Genomic DNA, 23288 nt, shown 5'->3' on the forward strand with positions numbered 1-23288 from the left:
ATCTAGCCCAGGACTGTCAACACTAACTGGCAGCAGCTCTCCAGGACTGCAGGTAGGAGTTTTTCCTGCTCTACCTGGAGATGCCAGGGATTGAACCTGGGACCTTTTGCATGCAAAGCTGCATGAACCTGAGCTACAACCCTTTCCCTAATTTCCCCTTCTATTGCCAGTAAATTAAAAATATGAAGAAACTAAATGCAAAATAATGAAACAAAGAAAGATAGTCATGTATAAATCTTGCACATAAGCAAGTATCCTAGCAGGAGGTGACTGCTGTGTCAAACCGACTCACATAGTGGTTGTCTTTCCAGCTCCATTGTGGCCAAGGAAAGCGGTGATCTGGCCCTCATAGAAAGTAATATTCATTCCATCCACCGCTGGCTTAGAGCGACTGGGGAAGATCTTCACCAGGTTCTGAATGCACACACCTGGGACCAGGCCAGAAGGCTCAGCTTCGAAGTACAGGTTAGCTTGAAACATAAAAAAGTGTTTAAAATGACAGATTTGCAGAGGTGAGTTGCATGGCCACAGCATTCATACAGTACAACATGTTATTATGTTAGATTAGAAGAAGAAGCCACATTACAAAACACCATGGGCTGGCAATCCCCGTAATCGCATAAACGTTTCTGGGTTTTGCCATGGTAAGCTGGAAAAGAACCAACCCTGTAGAAACCTTTGAAAGAATTACCAGGTGCAATGTAACAGACTGGCCATTTGCAGCTGACATTGTTTATGTATCCTTCCATCACACCGAGGGCCAGCTGAGCCACAAATACCATGGCGAGACTAGTTTAAATTGTTCCATTTGGTGGGTATCTTGAATCATGTAGTAAGTGAAAGCTGGGCCAAAATTTCTCAGAAGATATTTTTTGGGAGAAAACTTCTGAGAAGCCCCCTCTCAAAATGAGCTTTTTTGCAGGGGGGAGCTCCACCCCCGTCCCCCATGTCCTGAATTATGCTAGATCTGGGGCATTATGTGGGATGCAAAGTGGCGACCAGGCTACCAACACAGAAGCTCTGCTGTTGTTGCTTGTGGGGGCAGCAAAGAAATCTTAGCGGGGAAAAGAAGCTGGTGCAACTGGTAATGGTGAGCCCTGCCCCTAAGAAACTCTAGGGAGAATTGTCCCTGCCCCAGGAACAATTCAGCAAAATGTCCCTTCAATTTCACCACCTGAAAATAGGGTAGAGAATTTCGAGATGCCACAGTCAGTCAGCTCATATGCAGCAAGCAGGGCCAGTACAACCACGGGGGAAGGTGAAGCCTGCCTCAGTCAACAGCTTTGGGGGTACAATCATAGAGGCAGAAAACTCTCAGTTGTTTAGCTTATATTTTTACCAACATGGGGAGTATGCACATGGAGCATTTTTCTCCACACCACAAGCAGCCAGGGAAAAAAACACACCCAAGTCTACAGTGGTGTGGAAATAAAAATGCCCAGTCTGCATGCTGTTAAGCAACTGCACATGAAGAGCTCACCATGTAGTCACAGCCATTGCACAGAGCAATTCAAAGCGACCTCCATGCTGCGCCAGCCTTCAGAGGCTGAACAAGTCTGTATCTGCAGCGACAATGAAATCTGGCATAAAAACAAGCCATCTGTCCAGATGTACAACTTGTTTTGTAAAAAAAAGGGAACAGAATGAAAACAACACCACATAAAATAACATACTTTGCTTTTTGTCTTGGTGGGAGCAAATCACCCTTGTGCAGCAGGACAGACCAAGGCCAGGGCTCTCCTTACGTCCCACTCAATACAGGCTGTCCAGAGGACTGAGTTCATCAGACTGCCATTTTAAATGCCACCATAGGGGTTGTTTTATTTTACTTAATTCTGGGCCAAAGAAACAGACTTTAAAGTAAACGATCCCCTTGGGCATTGGTGAAGATATAAATCAAGAACTTGTTGACTTGTATTTATCTACATTACCTCAAGATTTGTAGGGGGAGTTTTCCATAAATATTGTTTACTAAATTATTCAGCATCAGAAGAGTTATGTAAGGGAGCAGCCATCTCAGTCTGGGTGTCTCCCATTCCACTGCTGGGCCTGTGGCTAGAAATGTCTGTGACTCTCCCACTCTAATTTAAAATAAAGATTTTTTTTTTTTAATGAAGACCTAAAGAGGAAGATGGACCACTGGACCTGCAGAGTTACATACTTCATCTCACAGCAGTGAAGCTTAAAAAATGAAGAAACAGCACATGTGACAGATGACCTTTCTTTCAAATGAATGAAGGTTATTAGATGTTGAAGACCACTAATCTGTTAGAAACTTCCAGATGTTTTCTGCTTGCCTTTAACAATAACTCCCATCGAAAATGGAGTGAATGCCCTCTTACTGTCTGAACACACAGTAGGAGTTTATGCCTGGCTTCTAAACCTAATACTCACATTTGCTGTGAACTTGTTCTTTCATTTCATTGTTTTAAAAAAATCAAATGTTATTCAGGGAGTGTGGTCTATGTTTGATTGGTTCTGGACTATATCACTCCATATTTTCCTGGGCTACACCTATGTCAAAGCTGGGCCATAGGCTGCAGTCTGAGGTGAGCCAGGAACTAGGAACCGTGGAACAAGATGGTAGTCAGGACCAAAGAATATGTCAGAACCAGAGGACAAACCAGAGTTGAGGAGGAAGCCTGGACTCAGGCCCAAAGACTGGACTCAGGAAGATCTTGTTTCCCAAGCAAGGAACAGGAAGCCCTCTTCTACTACTTCCTGTCCAGTGGCTCATCACATGGGGTGGCTGTCCACAGATCCCAGCAGCTCCTGAAAATTTATTTCTCTACTTTCTCTGATTTCATTATGTAGGGGCAGGCATGCCTATTCTCCTTTCATCTGGTGTGAGTGCATTTCAAGGTTTCAGCCTTCGTTACTGTGAGGCTAAAGAAACTGCAAGACAAAAGGCAAACATCATGGAACTAGCTTTCTAAACTCTGTATTCCCAAAGCAAGCCACTTGTGTCTTGCCTATGACAAGTTTAACAGTGCTTAAATGACCATCTGTAGAGAACTTCAGTCTGATATGTGGGCCAAAGCAGACATTACTTTATGTGTGTCTAGCAGCTATGTCTTCTTTCAATTTTTTACCTTACAGTAGGTACAGGTGACCCAGTCCAGATCTTAAAAGCCCCCTACTCCCTATGCTAGGATCCTGATCCAGATCGGGGCCCTGCACCTACTTTAGAGTAAAAATGGGGGGGGGGGGAGATGTAGCTGTTAGACACACATTTAAAGTAAAACCATTCACTCCATTTCTCAGGGCCAGAACAGATATTCCTTTAAATGGGGGCCCTGCCCCTACTCTAGAGTAAAAATTAAAAAGACATAGTGGCTGGATATGGATTTAAAATAACATCTGTTTTGGCCCTCAGGTGCATTCTTTTCTTGAGTGTGGAAGAACTGAAGCGTGTTCAGGGTGAGAAGAAGGCATTCTGATTAGTCACCTCGTATGATGGGCAGGAGTCACATGAGCGCTCCAAGTTTTGTGATATTACAGAGACATCTCAGTGGCTGCAAGCTTTTCCCTCCTAGCACAGGGCAGACTGCACTATGCTTTTTGTGTGTGCTTTTAATAGACAGCAAGACATTATTTAAAATCCATTCTTTTTCAGCAGAACCGCATGGCACAATGCAACGTGGATAACTAGTCTGAGCTATCAGGCATCTGTGTAGGACATTTAAGTGTGATCATACTACAGCTGACACAAGATCCTTGAGTTTAATACTACTTAGGGGTGTGTGCACACGCACACGTGCATACACACACACACACACACACACACATAATGCTCTAGGACCAGGACTCATAAGAACTTAAGAAGAGCCATGCTGGGCCAGACCAGAGGTCATCTAGTCCAGTATTCTGTTCATGGAGTGGTCAATGAGCTGCCCATGGAAATCCACAAGCAGGATATGATTGCATCAGCCCCCTCCCACCCATGTTCCCCAACAACTGGTGTACAGAGGCATACTGCCTCTGATACCAGAGGTGGCATATAGCCATCAGGACTAGTAGCCACTGACAGTTTTATCCTCAGCTTTCCCATTCTAAATAAAGGAAGGGACGCAGAGAAGAAGCCCCTTACATAGAGCCCTGAATTATGCTATTTTCAAATCTGTCTGACTGAGCGTTTTTCAAAAGCACATCCATCACGCAATCTGCCTAAAGGTCACAGGTTAGAAAGGGGAATGTCAGGTATCTATTCCAAGCAAGAGACAGGCCAATGTCTGTAACTATTTCAGAGCTTTCAAGAAACTGGGAGTTGAAGCGGGAAAGAAGCCAAGATAACAAGCTGCGAGGAGGAGATTTAGTAAAGCGATCTTTGCTTCTTGACAGGCGAGATCCTTTTGAAGGACTGCCCTGCTTTAATTCACCCATAAGCACAACTTGACTCAGGATGAGCCCAAAACGACCCTGGGTTTACTTTAGGCCCCTCAAGAAATTTCATCTTTTCTTGCCCTCAAAGCTGGAGTTGCCATCAAATGCAAACCCTCCCCACCCAACTGTGCAAAAAGCGGAACCGGGAACCCTAAGCAGGGCATACAGACATTTTAAACATTAACTGATGTTAGCTTGATTGGTCACACCCATAACTACAATTAGAATATAAACTAAAGGATTCCCAAAACCAGTGTCTCTTCTATTTTTTATTTTTTTAAAGCATAGCTGGCTGGGGAATGCTGGGAATTGTAGGACTTTTTTCTGTCTAAATCTGCATAGGATTGCACCCTCAATTCTCTAAAGGAGGGGTGGGCAACTTTGGGTGGTCTGAACACCAATTTCCAGCACCTGGAATCTGCCAGGGGCTGCACTCCTGCTGCCACACTGAAAAAAATTGGTGGCTTGCCACTGAAATTCAGGAGCAAACTGTTACAGAGACGCACAAGGGCCACATTTAGCTTGAAAACAAGATAAATTTGGCACATTTGAATACCTGTAGTGGTTAACTGCTAATTTCTTTGCTGCTGCACTGCCAAATTTCAGCAGTGGGGGTGGCAGCAGGAGTGGTCGCCACACTCAAGGCTGGGGTAGTACATGTTGCCTACCACTGCTCTAAAACCTTGGGACTGAATGGCTGTTTTTTCTAACAGGGAATCAACAAGGAAAGGGGCATGAAACTGGTTAAGTACAGCCTTGATTTCCAATGGAAAAGAATAAGCCACAGAGTTCTGTTGGTGCCAGACCTTACTTTCTGTGGGTGGCAGTGGAGATGGAGCATGTGCTGGTAGCTACTATTCCTTTAAGGTGGGGAGGCTGCAGATCAGAATCAGAAGTGAGCAGACTGGACACATTATAAAAGAACCCCTGGCAGAAGTTTAAAATGCCTGCTTACGGCTGAAGGAGAGCTGGAACCAATACTGTCTGACTTCCTTCTGGGAAAATGCTCAGTTGATTACCAATGACTCCATATCCATGTTAGGCCGCATATATGTAATCAGTGGTAGTGCCTCAAAAAACTAGTAGCCCTGTCCACACTAGAACTCCTTTTATTTCTGGAGCATCAGTGTGTTGCTTCTTTAAAACACACACAGAGTTTTTGCTCTGTTTTTCCACAGCAATACATATTGTGCTGTATCCCCTGCATTATTGCTGATTCCATGGCATAGGGCAAAGTTTAGAGTTGGAGGTGCATGAGAAGTAGGTGATGGTTTTAAGGTCACCTGGGGTGTTCCTGTTGTGGTGGTCACTTATGCATTGTACTGAGTAAGAAAAGCATGTCACCTGTCCACACACCACAATCACTCACGCAGTGACAACACAAGAAACAGAAGAAATGTCCCAAACCAGGTCATAAATATACTGGAACAAAAAGGCAGAAGTCGTGAGAACACTACGGTTGCCAATTGCATTGTGAGACATTACAATAATGGGAGGGGGGGGATGGCAGTGTAGACAGGACCAGTGTCTGTTGATATGTCATAGGTATACCTTGTTAATATACCACAGGTGTAAGCAGGTACAATCACAACTGTTTTAATACCACCACAGTATTTACTAGTAGTAGGTAAGCTATAGGAGAACATGACTGGATACCACTGAATACTAAAACACTACCAAAACACACTCACGTGTGCACACACAACCTGAAGTAATGGTACACAGCTTCACAACTTATACCATAGGATTACATTACTAAAAAGAATTACAATCCTACTGTTGTCATTCTCAAACACATAGATTTAGCCGTGTATGAGGAACCCAAGACCTTGTTTTTTAGAAAGATATGCTTTCTGAGGGACAGTTGTGGGCTCTTTAGTATATTCAGCAGAATCAAGGGGTAAAGCTTTTACTGGCTGACCCACTGCAATTGGGAGATGGTATGTTTGACTGTTCCCCCTTAAAAAAAAACTTATGCATACAATACAGGTTTTTTTCATGGGTGGGTTGTCATTCAAATATGGGATACACCCACCTGTAGTCTGAAGTGTTACAGGCCAGAAAAAAGCTATTACTTGGTTCTGCTGACTGTGCAAACTGGTCCTGAGACACAATGCCTGGTGCTCCCAAAACTGCTTCTTAAAATGTATTCTCACAAGTACATATGCTTGGAAGACTTACACTAAAAAGGGTAACCGCTAAGAAGCCTTAAAAAAAAAATTGCACAGTGGCCAATTGTTGTCTGGGAATTGATTCTTGGGCAATAAAGCTACATACCTCCACCTCACTACACCTGCCTGTAGTTAATCCCGCTACACATATAGAGACAAATGGGCTGGCAACAAAGAAGCACATTAAAGTTCAAATGTATAACACAAACTGAGTCGCGATTACTCCACTTCTCTCTCTCCTTACTAGGAATTCCATCTTTGTCTTTTGCCTCTGCCTCAGGCTTCCCTTGCTCGTTGCTCTCGTTTTTTCTTTTGTGTTTACATTTGTTTTCTTTACCATCCTTCTTCCTCTGGCTGTCAGTCTTGTCCTCTCCCTTGTCAGGCTCAGCAGCCGTGCCTTTTCTTATCTCTTCTTCTTTGGCCTTTATGTTGATACTGCCTTCCTTCTCTGTACCTTTGTCTAGGTTAATCAAAAGTCATGTTACTTTAAAGGCAACCATGGCTACATCTTAGGATATCATTCCACTACTGTTGCAAAAGGGAAACTTTGGTCTTTGTAGCACCTTAAAGACCAGTTTATTTGACGAGAACATGAGCTTTCCGTAGACCACAATCCACTCTGTAAGATGCTGAAATGGCCCTATGTGGCACGCATGTAGGGCCACGGTTTGAATTTTAGAAAGAATCATATTAGCGGCATCCTGCTTCAAACAGCTGTTATCTTTAAAGGCTGTTGAGAAAAAGTTACAGGAATGAGGGGAGAAGTTGTGAAGTTTAAATTTCTTGGAAATAGGCACCCACCTTCTGCCTAGCTCAGATAATATTGTATTTCCCCTTGTGCCAGAAGAACCCACTAGCTTCTACAAGCCTCCGCTTGTCTATAAGTCACCCTTTATAATTATGTTATGTCAAGAAACCATTTAAAAAAACAGAAAATTCCTTACATTCTCTTAGAAAATAGAAAAATATTTGGGGTATACTAGGGTTTAATTTAAACAGCAATATTTCATGAGAGGCAGTTTGTGGGGGCAAGGGGGGACGATTATCAGAAAACATGCTTGGCTGGATATTGGTCTTTTAAAATACAAAGAAGTCTTGTGTAAACTACAGTAGTCCTGGAACTTTTTTTTTTTTTTTTTTTACTGTTTTGACTATTTCCCAAAGTTTACAAGGCAGGGGTGGGCAACATGTGGCCCTCTAGATGTTGATTGACTGCACTTCCCATGAGCCCTAGCCAGAATATCCAATGGTGAGGGATGATGGGACCTGCAATCTCACAACATCTGGAAGGCCACGCGTTCTCCGTCCTTGCTATACAGTTTAAATATTTTCTTATCTAGAGGATTAGGATTTGTAAACAAAGCTGAGAGGAAGTTTTGTTCCCAAATCTCAGTGAGTAAGGCTTGGGTGATGCCAGTGTTCTATTCATGTCCTGGAGCCCCTGAGCAACTCCTTAAGGATCTCTTGCCTCCTTAAGAGTCCCATCTTCCTTCTTTTACCTTCCCCTTTCCAATAACATGGGGTTTAGGCTGTAGGTGTGGGGTGATTGACCCTCTAGATACACGGTTTAACTGCAAGAGTTTACTGGTCAATTAAAGCAAGCAAATCACAACTGAAGGTATTTACACAATAGAACTGGGTGATACAAAAGGCATTAAAATAAAATAAAAGTTGCAAAATGCAAGTTTCATTACCCTAGCTGCACTTAGGCTTTTCCAGGCTGCATCTTCCTGCTCCTTATTCAGGCTCTGGTCTCCCCAACTCTGCCCTTACTGGCTCTCTCGCTGTCTTTATATACCTTCCTCCCTCAAACCGAAAGGACTGTTTTAAACCTGAAGAAATGAAACTTAACTGGGGAAATGAAAATGAAACTTAACCAGGGAAATGAAACTATTCCTCTCAGGGATACTCCCTCCCAACAAAAAATTCTAGGCCTCTAAGCCTGACCTTTCTTCCTGTTGCCTCTGTAGGTCTCAAACCTTCACAGATGACAATACTGAACTATGTGGGTATTTTCACTACAAAGTTGTTTCCTATTTGGCTACACATTGTATTCATGGTGTACTTACTGCCTCAGTGATCAGGCTGTGTTTAACATGCCTGTGATTTTAAATTCTGGCTTTGTTAGCTTGTTACTACAAGTGGTGGGATGAAGCAGTTTTTGCCTCATGTCATAATGAACCAATGCAGTGACACTTTTTGCCTTCTCGCATTTCGTTATCAGTGTGTTTGTAGCCATGGTCCCAAAAGTGAGACATATTTGGGTTGCCACCTATTTCTTAAATATACCATCCCTGTGGTCTCTCTTTATCCTTTCTTCATATCTCAGCTGGTGGGGAAGGAAGCAAGCCTGACTTCCCGCTTCCAACCACTCTGTGACAGCTGCTGCTCCTCATGGCATCTTTCATTGGCTGTTGGGAGAGACTTCCTGGACTTGTCAGGGGTCCCTTCCTGCTTCCTAACATATTGGCAACAACTTTCAGAAGGGTGGACATGTTAGTCTTGTGGCACACTGAAGACTAACAAATGTATTATGGAACATAACGCTTTATGGATCAGAGTCAAGGACTAGAGATCAGAGCTAGCCATTTGCTGTCATGCCACTTTTCTGTCAGCCACGGTAGGAGGGGGGCACCTGAACTGATTCAAGTTTAAGAAGCTGTTTCACTGGTAGTCATCCCATCTGTTGAAAAACTAGCCGAGCCAGTAAGACACTGACCAGATGGTAACCCTAAGGAAACAGAATGGATGAACTCCTAAATTGTATTGGAACATCGTTGTTAAACAATGAAAGCTTGCAACATTTTAAATCAATATTTTAAGTTGATGTTATTGTTGTTGCTTTGAACAAAAAGTTATTTGTGGCCCCAAAGGTTGCAAGACATTTTTCTAAGCAATTAGCCAATCCAATCAAACAGGGATGGGCAACTCTGTTGGCCCAGGGGCCAATTCCACATGTTATTAACTGAGCAGGGGCCACATAGCCCCCAGAATAGTTGCTGCTGTGCTGCCAAATTTGCCACCAGAATTCAGGGTGCAGCAGAGGCAGAAAAGCTGCACCCCTTGTTTAACAGATAATCATACCTCTCAAACCCTCCAAGGAGTGTGATTTTGGCCGCGCCACTGAATTTTGGAGGCAAATTCGGCAGTGGGGGCCACCAAAAAGGCCAGGGCGGGCACATGTGATAATACATGTCATGCCATCCATTCTATGCCCCATGTCTCATCAGTGTCTTGCAAAGCTTTGCCTAAATCTTCCTCTGTCGCTTGTAGCTACTTGCAATGCCTCAATCGACAGTATCTCAGAAGCCAGAAAACAGAAGCGATGTCAATAGCAATAACCAGACACATCCTCTCTATCCTTCTGAATTCCTTCACAGTCTGTCGGGGGGGGGGGGGGGGCTGTACTTCCAGCTGAGAATCCAACAAAATGTAAATCCCCTTCCAAGGGAACAGTGTTGCTGCCTCTTTTGCTCTGACCCAAACATATGTCAAGGGGGGGTGCTGCTGGTGGGAGAGGTTTCAGAGTGTTTGTGGAGGGGATTAGTCCCCTGCTGGCCCAGAAGTACCTTCATCTGTTGAGAACCAGATGTAAACAGCCTGCGGGGGCTGATGAACTATTGTGGCGGTGACGAGCAGAATGGCCATGCAAAGAACAGAATCTCTTCTCCCCTCTCTGTGGCATAGCGGCCATTTGTTACTGTGGTTTTGTGGGTTCTGCATAAACAGACCCCAAAGCAGCAGTGTGCTTATGCATCTATTCCAGACAGTGGAACCACCAAAGTGATTCACTGTCTTTGATCATACAATGCAGCTGGCTGGCTGACGGGTGGGTGAGTGTGTGTGTGTGTATGTTTCTTAATGAAAACTAATTCTTAAGTTTGGCATCCATTCAGACCGGGCCAGTTCACACAGTCTGGAGCACCTTCCACATAACCATTCTCAGGGACCCAATTTTGTGTGGAGAATGATGTAATGCAGGGGTGCAGGAACTCAGGCTGGGGGGTCAAATCCAGTCCCCGGGGGGGGGTGTCATATCCAGTCCTCTGGGGCTCTTCGGATGCTCAGGCCCCCTTCCCCAGGCCCCACCCCTTTCTCCCAACCACTGGTTGTTTCCTGGCTTTTGTACAATTTTTTCTGCATTCTGAAAAGTTGAAATGCTTCTCCTAAGGCTTAGTTACAGGCAGGAAGAGCTTTAAGCTAAACTATGCTGGGTTTTAAAAATATTTTAGCCCCATTCTTTTGTCTTTGGCTCCACCCTCTTTGCCTTCACCCCCACACCCACTGAAATGAAGCCCCCTGCCCCGAGCTTCCCCGAAACGGAATTTGGCCCTTGGGCTGAAAGAGGTTCAAAATCCCTGACGTAATGTGTGACCTGATGTACCCTTACCTACAGCTTGAAAAGATATGTTGTCAATCAGAAATCACAGCCAGGAAGCTAGAATTAAACCCAGGATGCACCAAATCACATGTTACGTGCTCTGTGCTATTATGAGCATCAGTGGCTGGAGATGTCTTAGGCACACTGCATGGAGGTGCTTTGGAATGTGAGACCAAAAGATCTAGCTGAGAGCCCATGGGGAGTCCAGGCTGCTTCAAATAATATGGTATCCTATTTTTTTATTTTATCTATTTAAAATATTTCTAGGGCAAAATGTTTTTAAAGGGAAAAGCCCTCCCAGAAACCATTTCCATGTAGAAAAAAGTATGAGAATTGCAGGTGGATTGTCACACACCCATTTCATTGTATGTACACATGCTGAAAACCCATGCTTTGCAATGGTTTTCCAGCAGTCAGATAGACTCAAGTGATGATGATCTATAAATAGTTTCTATACATTTTCTGGTACGAAATGCAAAACTGACCTCAGTGCAGTTCCAGTGGAGTTGCATCTGCTTCACAGAAAGCAACAGAAGAATTGGCCCTCTCTCACAAAGTTAGCCTCTAAGAACATAAAAAGAGCCATGCTGGATCAGACCTAGGGTCCATCAAGTCCAGCATTTTGTTCACACAGTGGCCAACCACTGTGGCCACAAGGGTTGCGGGAACCCTCAAGCAGAGCATGAGTGCAACAGCTCACTCCTACCCATGTTCCCCAGCAACTGGTGTACATAGCCTCACTGCCTCTGGTACTGGAGGTAGCACATAGCCATCAAGACTAGTAGCCACTGATAGCCTTTTCCTCCAGGAATTTGTCCAACCTCCTTTTTAAGCCATCCAAATTGCTGGCCATCACTACATCCTGTGGTAGCAAATTCCATAGTTTTACTATGCACTGTGTGAAGAAGTACTTCCTTTTATCTGTCCTGAATCTCCCACCAATCAGCTTCATGGGATAACCCCAGGTTCTAGTATTTTGAGAGAGGGAGAAAAATGTCTCCATATCCACATTCTCCACACCAATGCATAATTTTGTAGACCTCTATCATGTCTCCCCTTACTCTCTTTTTTTCCAAGCTAAATAATCCCAGCTGTTGTAACCTTCCCTCATAGGGGAGATGCTCCAGCCCCTTGATCATTTCAGTTGCCCTTTTCTGTACTTTTTCTAGCTCTACAATATCTTTTTTTAGATGTGGTGACCAGAACTGTACACAGTATTCCAAGTGTGGTCATACCATAGATTTGTATAGGGGCAGTATGATATTGGCAGTTTTATTCTCAATTCCTTTTCTAGTTATGCCTAGCATGGAGTTTGCCTTTTTTATAGTGGCCACACACTGGGTTGACATCTCCATTGAGCTGTCCACCACAACCTCAAGATCTCTTTCCTGGTTGGTCACCGCTAGCTCAGATCTCATCAGGCTATACTTGAAGATGGGATTTTTTCCCCAATGTGCATCACTTTATACATGCTTACATTGAACCACATTTGCCATTTAGATGCCCATTCTCCCAGTTTGGAGAGATACTTTTGGAGCTCTTCACAATCCCTTTTTGTTTTAATCACCCTAAATAATTTGGTGTCATTGGCAAACTTGGCCACTTCACTGTTCACTCCTAATTCCAGATCATTTATGGACAGGTTGAAAAGCATTGGTCCTAATACAGATCCCTGTGGGACCCCACTATTTATATCCCTCCATTGGGAGAATTTACCATTTATTCCTACTCTCTGCTTTCTGTTCTTTAAACAGTTACTGATCCATAAGAGGATCTGTCCTCTTATTGTATGACTGCTAAGTTTGCTCAGGAGTCCTTGGTGATGACCTTTTTCAAAAGCCTTTTGGAAGTCCAAGTAAACAATGTCTACCGGATCACCCTGTCTACGTGTCTATTGATACTCTCAAAGAACTCTAAAAGATTAGTGAGATAGGGCTTACCTTTGCAGAAGCCATGTTGATTCTTTCTCAGCAGGGCTTGTCTTTCTATATGCTTACCAATTTTATCTTTAATAATGCCTTTAACCAATTTACCCAGAACAGACATTAAGCTAACTGGCCTGTAATTTCCCGGATCCCCCCTGGATCCCTTTTTGAAAATTGGTGTTACATTGGCCATCTTCCAGTCCTCTGGTATAGAGGCTGATCTTAGGGACATGTTGCATATTTTGGTTAGAAGATCAGCAATTTCATATTGGAGTTCTTTGAGAACTCTAGGATGGATACCATCTGGGCCTGGTGATTTATTTGCTTTCAATTTATCGATAAGGTTGAGAACTTCATCTTTTGTCACCATTATTTGCCTCAGTTCCTCAGACTCCTGTCCTGAAAACATCTGTTCAAGCACAGGCATCTGTCCTATATCTTCTGCAGTGAAGACGGATGAAAATAATTCATTCAGCTTCTCTGCAATCTCCTTGTCCTCCTTCAGTACTCCTTTAACTCCATTGTCATCCAGTGGTCCAACTGCTTCCCTAGCTGGTTTTCTGCTTCTGATATATTTAAAGAATTATTGCTGACCTTGATGTTGTTAGCAATATGCTTTCAAAATGCTTTTTTGCATTTCTTATTGTCGGCTTACATCACCTTTGTGCAAGCTTGTGCTCCCTTTTGTTTTCCTCACTTGGGCAAGACTTCCATTTTCTGAAGGAAGCTCTCTTTTCTCTAATAGCTCATTTAATCCTGCTCGTTAACCATGCTGGCAACCTCTTGGACTTGGTGCTACCTTTCCTAACCTGCGCTATACATTTTAGCTGGGCTTCTATTATTGTGGTTTTGAGTAAGCTCCGAACATTTTGAAGGAATTTAATCCTCTTGACTCCTCCTTTTAACTTTCTTTTCATCAGTTCCCTCATTTTAGAGAAGTTTCCCCTTTTGAAGTCAAATGTGACTATGCTGGGCTTCCTGGGCAATTTTCCACTTAAATATATATTAAACCTGATAGCACTGTGATCACTGTTTCCAGCTAGTTCAACAACAGTTACATCTCATACTGGGTCCTGGGCATCACCACTTAGGATTAAATCCAAGGTCACCTCCCCTCTGGTCGGTTCCATGACCAACTGTTCTAGGGCACAGAACAGGGCTCTTTTCAGAAGGGGCTCCTAAAGGTAAATTCTGAAATGTGTAAAATCAGCAAATATGATACAAGATAGTTTTCAGTTGGTAAACACTTAAACTGAGCAAAGTCATCCTCAGGAATTCAGGAATAAATGCAAAGGTACCTGAAACATGCAGGAAACACCTGCCTCTATGGCATCTGGGATGTGTGCTCCAGTTCTTTCACATTCAGTAGGACACACATATGTCAAACAGGTGGAAGCACACTGCCTTTCTATTATACATCAGGCCTGCACCAGTGAATGGTGGAGAGTGCGGGGTGGGAAGCATGCTTCCTAACTTCTGCAGAGCTCTACTCCAACTCCAGGTTGCTATTGAAAAACATGGAAAGCAGGGCCAGCCCACCCATGAAGCAGGGTGAGGCACCCGACTCAGGTAGCAGAGCTGAAGGCCTGGTGAACTGCACCACTCCACTCCACCCCGCCCCACCCCACCCCAGCCAGCAGGGCCCACCACCACTGCCCTGCCACCACCAGCAGATGCTCTAGAGAGCCCCACCAGTCGCTCTCCCACCATGGCATTTGCTGCAGCGAGAGAGCAGCTAGCAGGACACTCTGGAGCAGATGGTCACTTTCTGTTTCCCCTTCAATAGCCCCGCAGCTGGAAGAAGTGGTGGTGGGGCTCTTGTGAAAGCTCATCCAGGTCTTGCGAGAGCTCACAAGACCCAGGAGGCTGCTTCTGCTGGCTGCGTGGCTCTCCACAGAACTGGCAGAGCAGCAGCTAAGGTAAGGGGATGTGGGACAGGGGAAAGGGGCATGAGGCAGTGACAGTGCGTGTTCTTCCACTTCAGGTGGCAAGAGAGCTTGTTGCAGGGCTGATGGGAAGGCAAGTGACAGAGGAGCTGGATCTTCCGATGTATATACACTGGGAAAAGATACCTAATATGGCTAAAGGGAGCATGGCTCATCTTGCGGTATCAGGCTTTGTGCAAATACCCCACATGCAAACTAGATGGCTACCTTTCTGCATCAGCCGTCAGGCCAATGTAGCACCTGTTTTGTCACATTTGTAAATATGGGTCCATTTATGATTCTTAGGCTGCAATCCTATGCTCACTTACCTGGGAGTAAGTCCCATTGAACTCAATGGGGCTTACTTCAAAGTAGACATGTATAGGATTGCATTATCAATTATTATTAACAAGACTATTCTTTTCATATCAATGTATGAATGGGGTTTATGATTATATTTATACTTATGACCATTAATATGTGTACTAATGTGTTTTATTGGAAATAGAGGTAATATTGCAAATGAAATTAAGGTGGATATTTGTAGGGAAAATGGGGATGGGGTATAGATTGGACATATAGATGTGTTGGTTGCTGTCTGAGTGGGAAGGTATGTATTAGGTGGCTATGAAGTTCTGTTAATATTTTGATGTAATGCTATATTTGCATATGTAACACATATCTGATGTTGGTTGGGGATATGCATAATATATATATATATTTAAAATTAAACAAAGGAAAAGTATGGTTCCACTTGGGGGAGTGGGAGATGACAGAATGTCTCCAGAAACAGAGACATTCCTGATGTTAGGAGTTACTCTGGTGCCAGACCAGTTAAGATCAGAATCATCCTCATAACAGCCCTTGTCAGCTATCTCCAGACGTTATCAGTAGGAGAGACATGATTTGCAGACCGCCAGTTAATTTTGGCGCAATTTAGAAAGATTTCAGACAGAGCCCTGACTCAATCTCCGACAACACTCTAATAATAGTGGGCCGCTCAGAGTTCAAAGCCACCTGCCAAGATTCCCACTATATGTCTGAGTCTAATCTTTTCAATGGCTCCCAGAATGAATGCAAGAGTGCATTCACCTCTAAACGGATCAATGGCTCTAAAGTTATTTCTGAACACCAGTTTTTCCACATAGCTCACCCTCAGCAGTTGTTGTTTTCTCAGCCTTTGGGCGCCCCGACCCAAGCCAGTACGACTGCTGCAAAGGGAAAAACCAAGGCCGTGGTATCCCATAGTCTCCTGAAACAAAAACAAGTTGGTGGGGTGCATGAGCATCCTTTGTATTCTGCCATGGGGAATAACCCATCTATGCAAATCCTACCCTGCAATAATTTCTTGGCGTTTCATTAGCAACAAACATTGCTGTATACTGGAAGTTCGAACAAAGCACAGCCACCCACCACAGGACTCACAAACCAGCGTCAGTTCTCAAGATTATTTTTTTCTCTCCATCAGAGCGGGGAGAAAAGAATAAACACCTTCCATGTGGTTCCAGATGACTTTTTGTTTTCAAAACTGAAACTCAATTTAATTAAGGAATTAAGCTATGCCCAGCCTGGGGAAGGGCTGAATCTTTAATAAGCAGGCAGCAAATGCCAAAAAATGTCTGCCTAAGGCAAGATTTGAAATGTGGATTTCCCAGCTCTCGTTCTGAGCCACCACACAAGCCTTTCCCCAAACTGCTGCCTTCCAGATGTGTTGGAATTGCAACACCCATCATCCCCAACTAGCATGGCCAAATGTGTGGCCAACATCAGAAATGGCCATGCTGGTTGGGCATGGTGTAATTCCAACACATCTTGAGGTCACCAGGTTGGGGAAAGCTGCAATGCACCATCTTCAATCTTAACTTCTACTCTGCAACCCATTACAGCAGTGTCTAGCAGTGCAACCCACTACAGCAGGGTCTAGGTATAGGCAAATCCTCTCCTCAAATTTATTTCAAAATTCTAGAAATTAAGGGGCCAGCCACTGCAGATTAAACACTCCAGGGGCATCTCTACACCAGTCTAAAATCCCACATTTAAAATGGGGCGTTCTGCTTCCGTTTTAAATGCAGGATCGTGGCAGACTCCCTTTACTTCCTCCCCCTTTCCCCCTCCTTTTCCCCCGTAGCTGAGTCTACGATATGTTTCATTATACAGCCGCTAGATGGCGCTGTGCTCTAGCTTCTCTTATTGCAAGTTTTCCTCTTTTCAGAAGGGAACTCAAGTGAAACTCAAGTGCTAGTTTGATAGCTCATTATCTCCGATCTTTATCAAAATGGAATGAAGGTCATTTAGTGCAGGAGATGCCCTGGAGGTTGACAATGTCATCTAAAGGACCTGCAAACTTCCATGAGTAACCAATCTTAATAGCAGGATAAAAGCTCCGTGTGAAGAAGCTCCAAGTTGCTTTAAAGTGGCATACTCACCCTCCTTTTCTGCAATGTTAGTGGCCTTTGGGGGAACTACATCTCCCATGGGCCACTGGGCCTTTCATTCGAACATGCTGCATAGATGTGCTCCAGAGCGGGCTTGGGGGACAGAGCTTGCTCCTCCCATGTCCCCTAGCACTGCTTCTACCACCAGCCATACAGGGAAGGGAGGGGGATGTTTGGGGATCAGGGTAGGAAGTCTTCTCCGGCTCCAGTTTTAATTCAGGGTCTTGTAAACTTTGCCTCTTCTTTCAGGCTAGCATTGTGAGACCCTGAAGCTCGTATCCAAACCCAGATACAGCAAGCTTCAGCAGCATGGATTTCTCTACTTTACTTTATTGTCTTTACAGGCTAACCAGGCAAAGGAGAAGCCTCTATCTGGTTCTACCATGGGCAGATACAATATTTCTTGAGCTGGAACAGATTGCAATTCTTTTAACATGGGCTTTTCTTGTTTGTGGCTCAGAAACAGTCCAGTGATAAGCAACTGATCCTGTAAAACCGTCTAAGCCAAAAGTCAATGGTAAGGTGTGAGCTTTCATTCTACAGATAAGATCTTTTGCAGTGTTTTGTTTTGGCTTTTGAACACCTATAGTATGTGGCCGGACAAGTTTCTTGAACTGCAGGTAAATCCATCAAAGAGACATATTGATTGGTATATAAAATAATGAGTGCAGCCATCCTTATGCTCTTCTGCACAACAGCAAAAGAAGAATACATGAACAGGTGATGTGCCCCTAGCATTTGCAGAAGGGTCTCACCTCATCACCCTCGCGTGGCTGCTGGGAGTCAGCCAGGCCCTGTCCCATGCTGCTACTGACACTGTTGTGCAATAAATCTCCTACATAGCTCCTACATGGTACGACAGCAATCTTGAGGGGGCTGTGGAAGGAAGATGGCTGCCAGTTGAACCTACCTTCATATTTCAACTCCTAGCAGGTTGCCTGGGTGCCTGTTTCAAATAGCTGTACTGAGGGAGCTGCTGTGAGATTTATATAGTTGAGTGGGAGATAACCATATGATCCTTTTCTTTTTCTAAGTCTAATTCTGATTCTCTGGTCTGTTTTACCTGAATTGTGCAGGATGCTGCTTGAGTTTTTGGAGCACAAGCTTCTGCATTTGTCAGCAGCTAAAGAAGAAGCCCAAACCAAACGGCCTGTTGAATCCAAATTATCACACCCAAGAATCACCTTAAAAAAAGGTTCCTCCTCCTCCAGCTGGCAAAGAAAATGCATTATTTGCTCAATTTGGCAGTTTGCAAATGGTGGCCTGAGACTTCCTTTGAGCTTTTGGTGGCACCTGACACTGAGACATAACCCTTATGTTTGCAATCACCCTTTAAAAATACCCAGTCACATTTCTAATTACAGTGTTTCATCTTCCAGAAGAGAGGATAATACACCAAATGTGTCATTGGGCAACAGGAGGGATTCCCAATTATTTTCCAATCCCCTCTTTCTACTGCAGCCCCCAATGCTACAACGTGTGTTATTCCAAAGGGTTCCCTGCTTTCAGGAGCAGCTTTCCAGTGGGTAGAAAGAGCTTCATCAGGAAAGGGAGGCAGAAAAGCCTCATTCGATGAACAGAAGTTAGGATCAAAGCCTGATACATTATAATAAAGTTTAAAATCCACACAATCTCACAGTTGAAAACGTGAATAGGCATTTCCTTTTGGTCTCACTTATTTACTTGCTCTTTTCAATAGCAAAGCAAAAAGAAGAAAGTAGTTTAAACTGGATGCAGAGAAAAGATTAAATTTGAGAAATTGCAAAGTTCCTGAAAATAACCAAACTGACTTCTCTTGTTTAGGCACAATCCAGAGAAATTTTACTGCGCAATTAGGCTGCAATCTTATACATACTTACTTGGGAGTTAGCTCAATTGAAGTCAGTGAGGCTTACTTCTGAGTAAACATGCTTAGGATCATGCCATTAAATACTTAAATCACATGGATTCTGAAGGGATTTCATCCTGACTAGTTGGCACTGGCTTGTTCCTCTGGACTATAAAATATTCTGGAACTGTTGGGTTTTATTTATTTTTAATGATTGATTATAGAAGCCCTAAATGTAGTGATTACTATATTAAATAGGATCCAGGATATTTTTAATCCCATTTATCCTCAATTTCTGTTAAGTCAGTGAAGACAAGATTTCACCCTTTGACAGTGCCTATACGGCTGCCTCCATTTTGTCAGGGTTGCCTCTGAGCATATAGAGTATCAGAGTAGCTCAGATTCTGAGGAAGAGCTGCAACATGTCGGGAAGGAACTTTCCCAGGCTTCAGAGGCACAGCTGCATGGACAGCCCCCCTCTTCACACATCCTTGGGAGTGATAGCGAACAGGGGGAGGCGAGGGAAGAACAACCTGAACTCTTAGACACAAGACGCAGACGCAGGCACAAGCAGGAAATCGCAGGGGCTGAACGTCAGCGCTCTGCCCGATTGGCTCGGCGTCAACAGCTGTGCCTACAGGTATCACAGGAGAGGGGGATAGCTTGCCGCCTTTGTCCCAAACGGAGCTCAACTTCCATAGTTTCCTTTTGAACTCCCTGAAGGCTGTTTCTTTTGTAGTCTGTGAGTCTCTAGCAATTTGCATCTGTATGCCTCATTAAGGTAAATGGAATTAAAGCCTTGGAAATGCAGTCTCTTGTTTGAGTGTTGATTTGACTGTTGGAGTTCTTAGCTGGGCAAAAAGAGAATCCTGACACATTTAAACTAGGGATGGCAGAGAATTCCGCCACAGATCTCAGTGAGGCTGAATGCCAGTGCATTCGGCCCCCTGAACTCCGTGTCGGAACGGCCTGCCCCCCCGCGGATCCCCCCCGGGACGAGACCTACCTGGGGCGGATCTTCCAGGCGGCAGCAGCTCCGGCAGCGGCTCTGGCTCGGTGGCAGCGGCTGCGGTGGCTGGTCTTCCGACCGGCTGCCGCCACCGCCACCATTTCCAGTGTTAAAAAAAAAAAAAAAAGATGTGATAGGCTACGTAAAGATTTACGTAGCCTATCAGGGCTAGGTTAAAAAAAAAAAACACAACGTGATAGGCTACGTAAATCTTTACATAGCCTATCACGTCTGACTTAAAAAAACAAAACAAAAACGTGCGTATGCAAATGGCGGCGGCTATGGCTGTCGCCATTTGCGTTCCTTATTTTGGCCCGTCTTAGTCTACGTCAAGATTTACGTAGACTAAGACGGCGAAAATAAGGGGAACGCAAATAGCGTAGCGGATGCTATTTGCGTTCCCCTTATTTTCGCCATCTTAGTCTACGTAAATATTTACATAGACTAAGACAGGCCAAAATAAGGAACGCAAATGGCGGCGGCCGTAGCCACCGCCATTTGCGTACGCGTGTTTTTGTTTTTGTTTTAAGTCAGACGTGATAGGCTATGTAAAGATTTACTTAGCCTATCACGGCTGACTACAGGGACACAAACAGCGGCGGCTATGGCCGCCGCCATTTGCGTCCCTGCTAGCCAGCGGCCGGATGTCCGGCTGCTGGCGGAGCCGGCCAGTGGCTCCACGGAATCCCTGCGGAGCAGAGCTGGCCGGCCAGGATTCCGGGGGGGGAGCTGCCGAGTGCCTCCCCCCCCGGCAAGGATTCCGGGGGGAGGGACGGAGCGCCTCCCCCCCCCAGCAGAACCTGGCGGAGACAGGTAAGGGCAATTTCGTACATCCCTAATTTAAACTGGGCAGAGCAGAGAGACAGCCATACCTGGGGAGACATTATCCAAGTACCAAGCAAGCAGTCCATAGATAAAAGAGTCAAAGAACATCATCTCTATAGAGAACAAAAAACTGAATTGATCGCCTTCCAGTGGGCTGATCCAGATGTTATCCCACTGTAGCCCAAGTCCTTGTTCTTCATAGCGTGACAAGTACTCTGTACCAAACCCAAAAGCCACAGGTGAAAGCAAGCTCTAGAAGAGAAAAGCAATGAGTTCAGTAGGGGGAATACCAAATTATCTTGATGAAAAAAAAAGTCTTAGCAATGAATATATAGGAAATCCATTTTAATCTAGTTGAAAATCCATTTTAAACTAGTGGATGGGTTTGTCTCTCTTGGGTCTGGTGATGCCCCATGTTTCACTCCATCCAAATTTTCTCTGAAAATTTCTACAATTAATCTTCAGAATTTGTGCATATGCAGTTACTCTCATTTGCATTATTTTTTTCCTCCCAAATAAATCATATATATTAGCAACTGTCTGCATTAAAACACGTACTCTTTTAAATCAATGGAAAGCACAGCAATTCAATGTAAGTTTGTTTACCATCCTTGGAAACTCCATGCTGAAAAACACAGGTAGGGCAGCCTTTCCTAACATGGTGCCTTCCAGATGTTTTGGATTACAACTCCCTTCTGCCCCAGCCAATATGGCCAACAGTCAGGAATCCTGGGAACTGCAGCCCAAAACATATAGCAGGTACCACTTCGGGAAGGCTGACATAAGGGGGGAAAGGATCACCTGGACAGCTGTGTAATTAATGCAAGGAAAGGGCAGGTCTTGTCACCCCATCCAGGAAAGATAATCTGCATCAGTGAGGATCCAAAAAAGGCTATTCAGCTTCAGCAAACCCCACTTACATGACCAGTCAATGAGATTTGCAAATTAGTATACCTGCAATTTTTTTTAAAAATTAAAAAATAGCCCAAATGTGAGATATGAGGGAAAGCACTGTGCGTGCGTGTGTGTGTATAAGTAAACAATCTAATTGTTTTCCTTTTACTTCACACGCGCGTGCACACACACACACACACACACACACAATTATCCCATGTTTCTATGAGACCACATTAACAAAAAGGTTATGTTATATTTTCCCCGCCTTATCCTCTGGGTAAGTTCAGCACAGCATTCAACAATAACAATCTCTGTCTCCAAATAGCTCACGTGCTAAGTATTACATTTGGATGGCTTAAGAAGACAAAGAAGGGAAAACTAAAAACAATAGATTGTATCCACTCCCTAACATTTCTTGTGTTATTATTTCCCTTATCCCAAAATACGGCTGTCGGCACAAACTTTGTTCTAGTTCTGTTCACACACACCCTCCTTCATTGCAATCACGTACTTGATAAAGTAGGCTGAAATCCTACACTCATTTACCAGGAAGTAAGCCCCATTGAACACAGTGAGACTTTCTTCTGAGTAAACCTGCATAGAAGAGTGCTGTAGATGGAAGCTCTGTTCAACTGCAATTTGCTAAAGCATCCAATAATACTTGTCTCTTCCAGAGCTGGGGCAAAATTTCTCAGAAAGCAGTTTTCTGAAAAATGCTTTGGGGGTGCTCGCCCTGAACTGTTGGATGATTCTTCTTCCCCACTGGAAAATATTCAGTGATATCTCTCCCCAGCCCTCAGTTTCACCACCCACAAATTGGGTAGAGAACTTTTGGAGGCTACTTTCACCCAGTCCTAGAAAAAACTAAGTTGAACAGGGCCTCCAGTTAATCTATCAAGTGCTTTAATTAACAGCCGTGCTGGTATGATTGCACTACAACCGCATGATCAAATAAATGGGAAAGTCATGTGAAAATGTTATCTTTTGCAGGCACAATATTTCTCCCCTCTTCTCACCCACCACCCCAGTGCCTTGGGGGCTATTTCTTGTGCAAAAATGGTAACACACAAAGGACAGTCTCCAATACTGCCACTGTGCTCCCTCTGGTTACATTATGCTCATGGGACCTACCGCTTACACAGCAGGGATTAGTGCTCCAGGCAGTAATCCTGGGAATAAGCCAAAACACTCATTTCTGAAACAGGACAGGTCAGCAGAGCTCCCTTCTGCAAGTTCCACTGACCTGCCCCGTTCCAGAAACAAACATTTCACTCATTTCAGATTGTTGCAGGATCCACTTGCTTCCCATTGTGCTAGCATTGGATACTGCCCAAATAATGCAACATTTAAAATTTCTGCACATTTGCTTAATTTTCTTCAGGTTACATTATTTTAGCTTTTTGTGGCACAACGGTATGTTATTTATTTATTTCATTTCATGTTGCTCAGGAGTAGAATAGTCATTTTTTTAAAGCAGGGAGTAACACATATCCTGGTTATAATTTAGCA

At 44.1% G+C, this 23288-nt stretch overlaps 1 protein-coding gene across 1 annotated transcript in view; it reads right to left on the reverse strand.

Annotated features, from left to right (window-relative positions):
* The window catches only part of ABCA4 (ATP binding cassette subfamily A member 4), a 149410-nt gene that overhangs the window by 50934 nt on the left and 75188 nt on the right, over positions 1-23288 (reverse strand). Inside the window, 4 exon segments of the mRNA XM_084851629.1 lie at positions 293-470; positions 6799-7014; positions 15939-16037; positions 20930-21134. Of these exon segments, the coding sequence (XP_084707755.1) occupies positions 293-470; positions 6799-7014; positions 15939-16037; positions 20930-21134 (698 nt within the window).

Source organism: Heloderma suspectum, chromosome 4 (assembly GCF_057233095.1).
Source record: "Heloderma suspectum isolate Gila_16-S chromosome 4, 16-S_ref, whole genome shotgun sequence".
In the NCBI taxonomy this organism is placed as follows: domain Eukaryota; kingdom Metazoa; phylum Chordata; class Lepidosauria; order Squamata; family Helodermatidae; genus Heloderma; species Heloderma suspectum.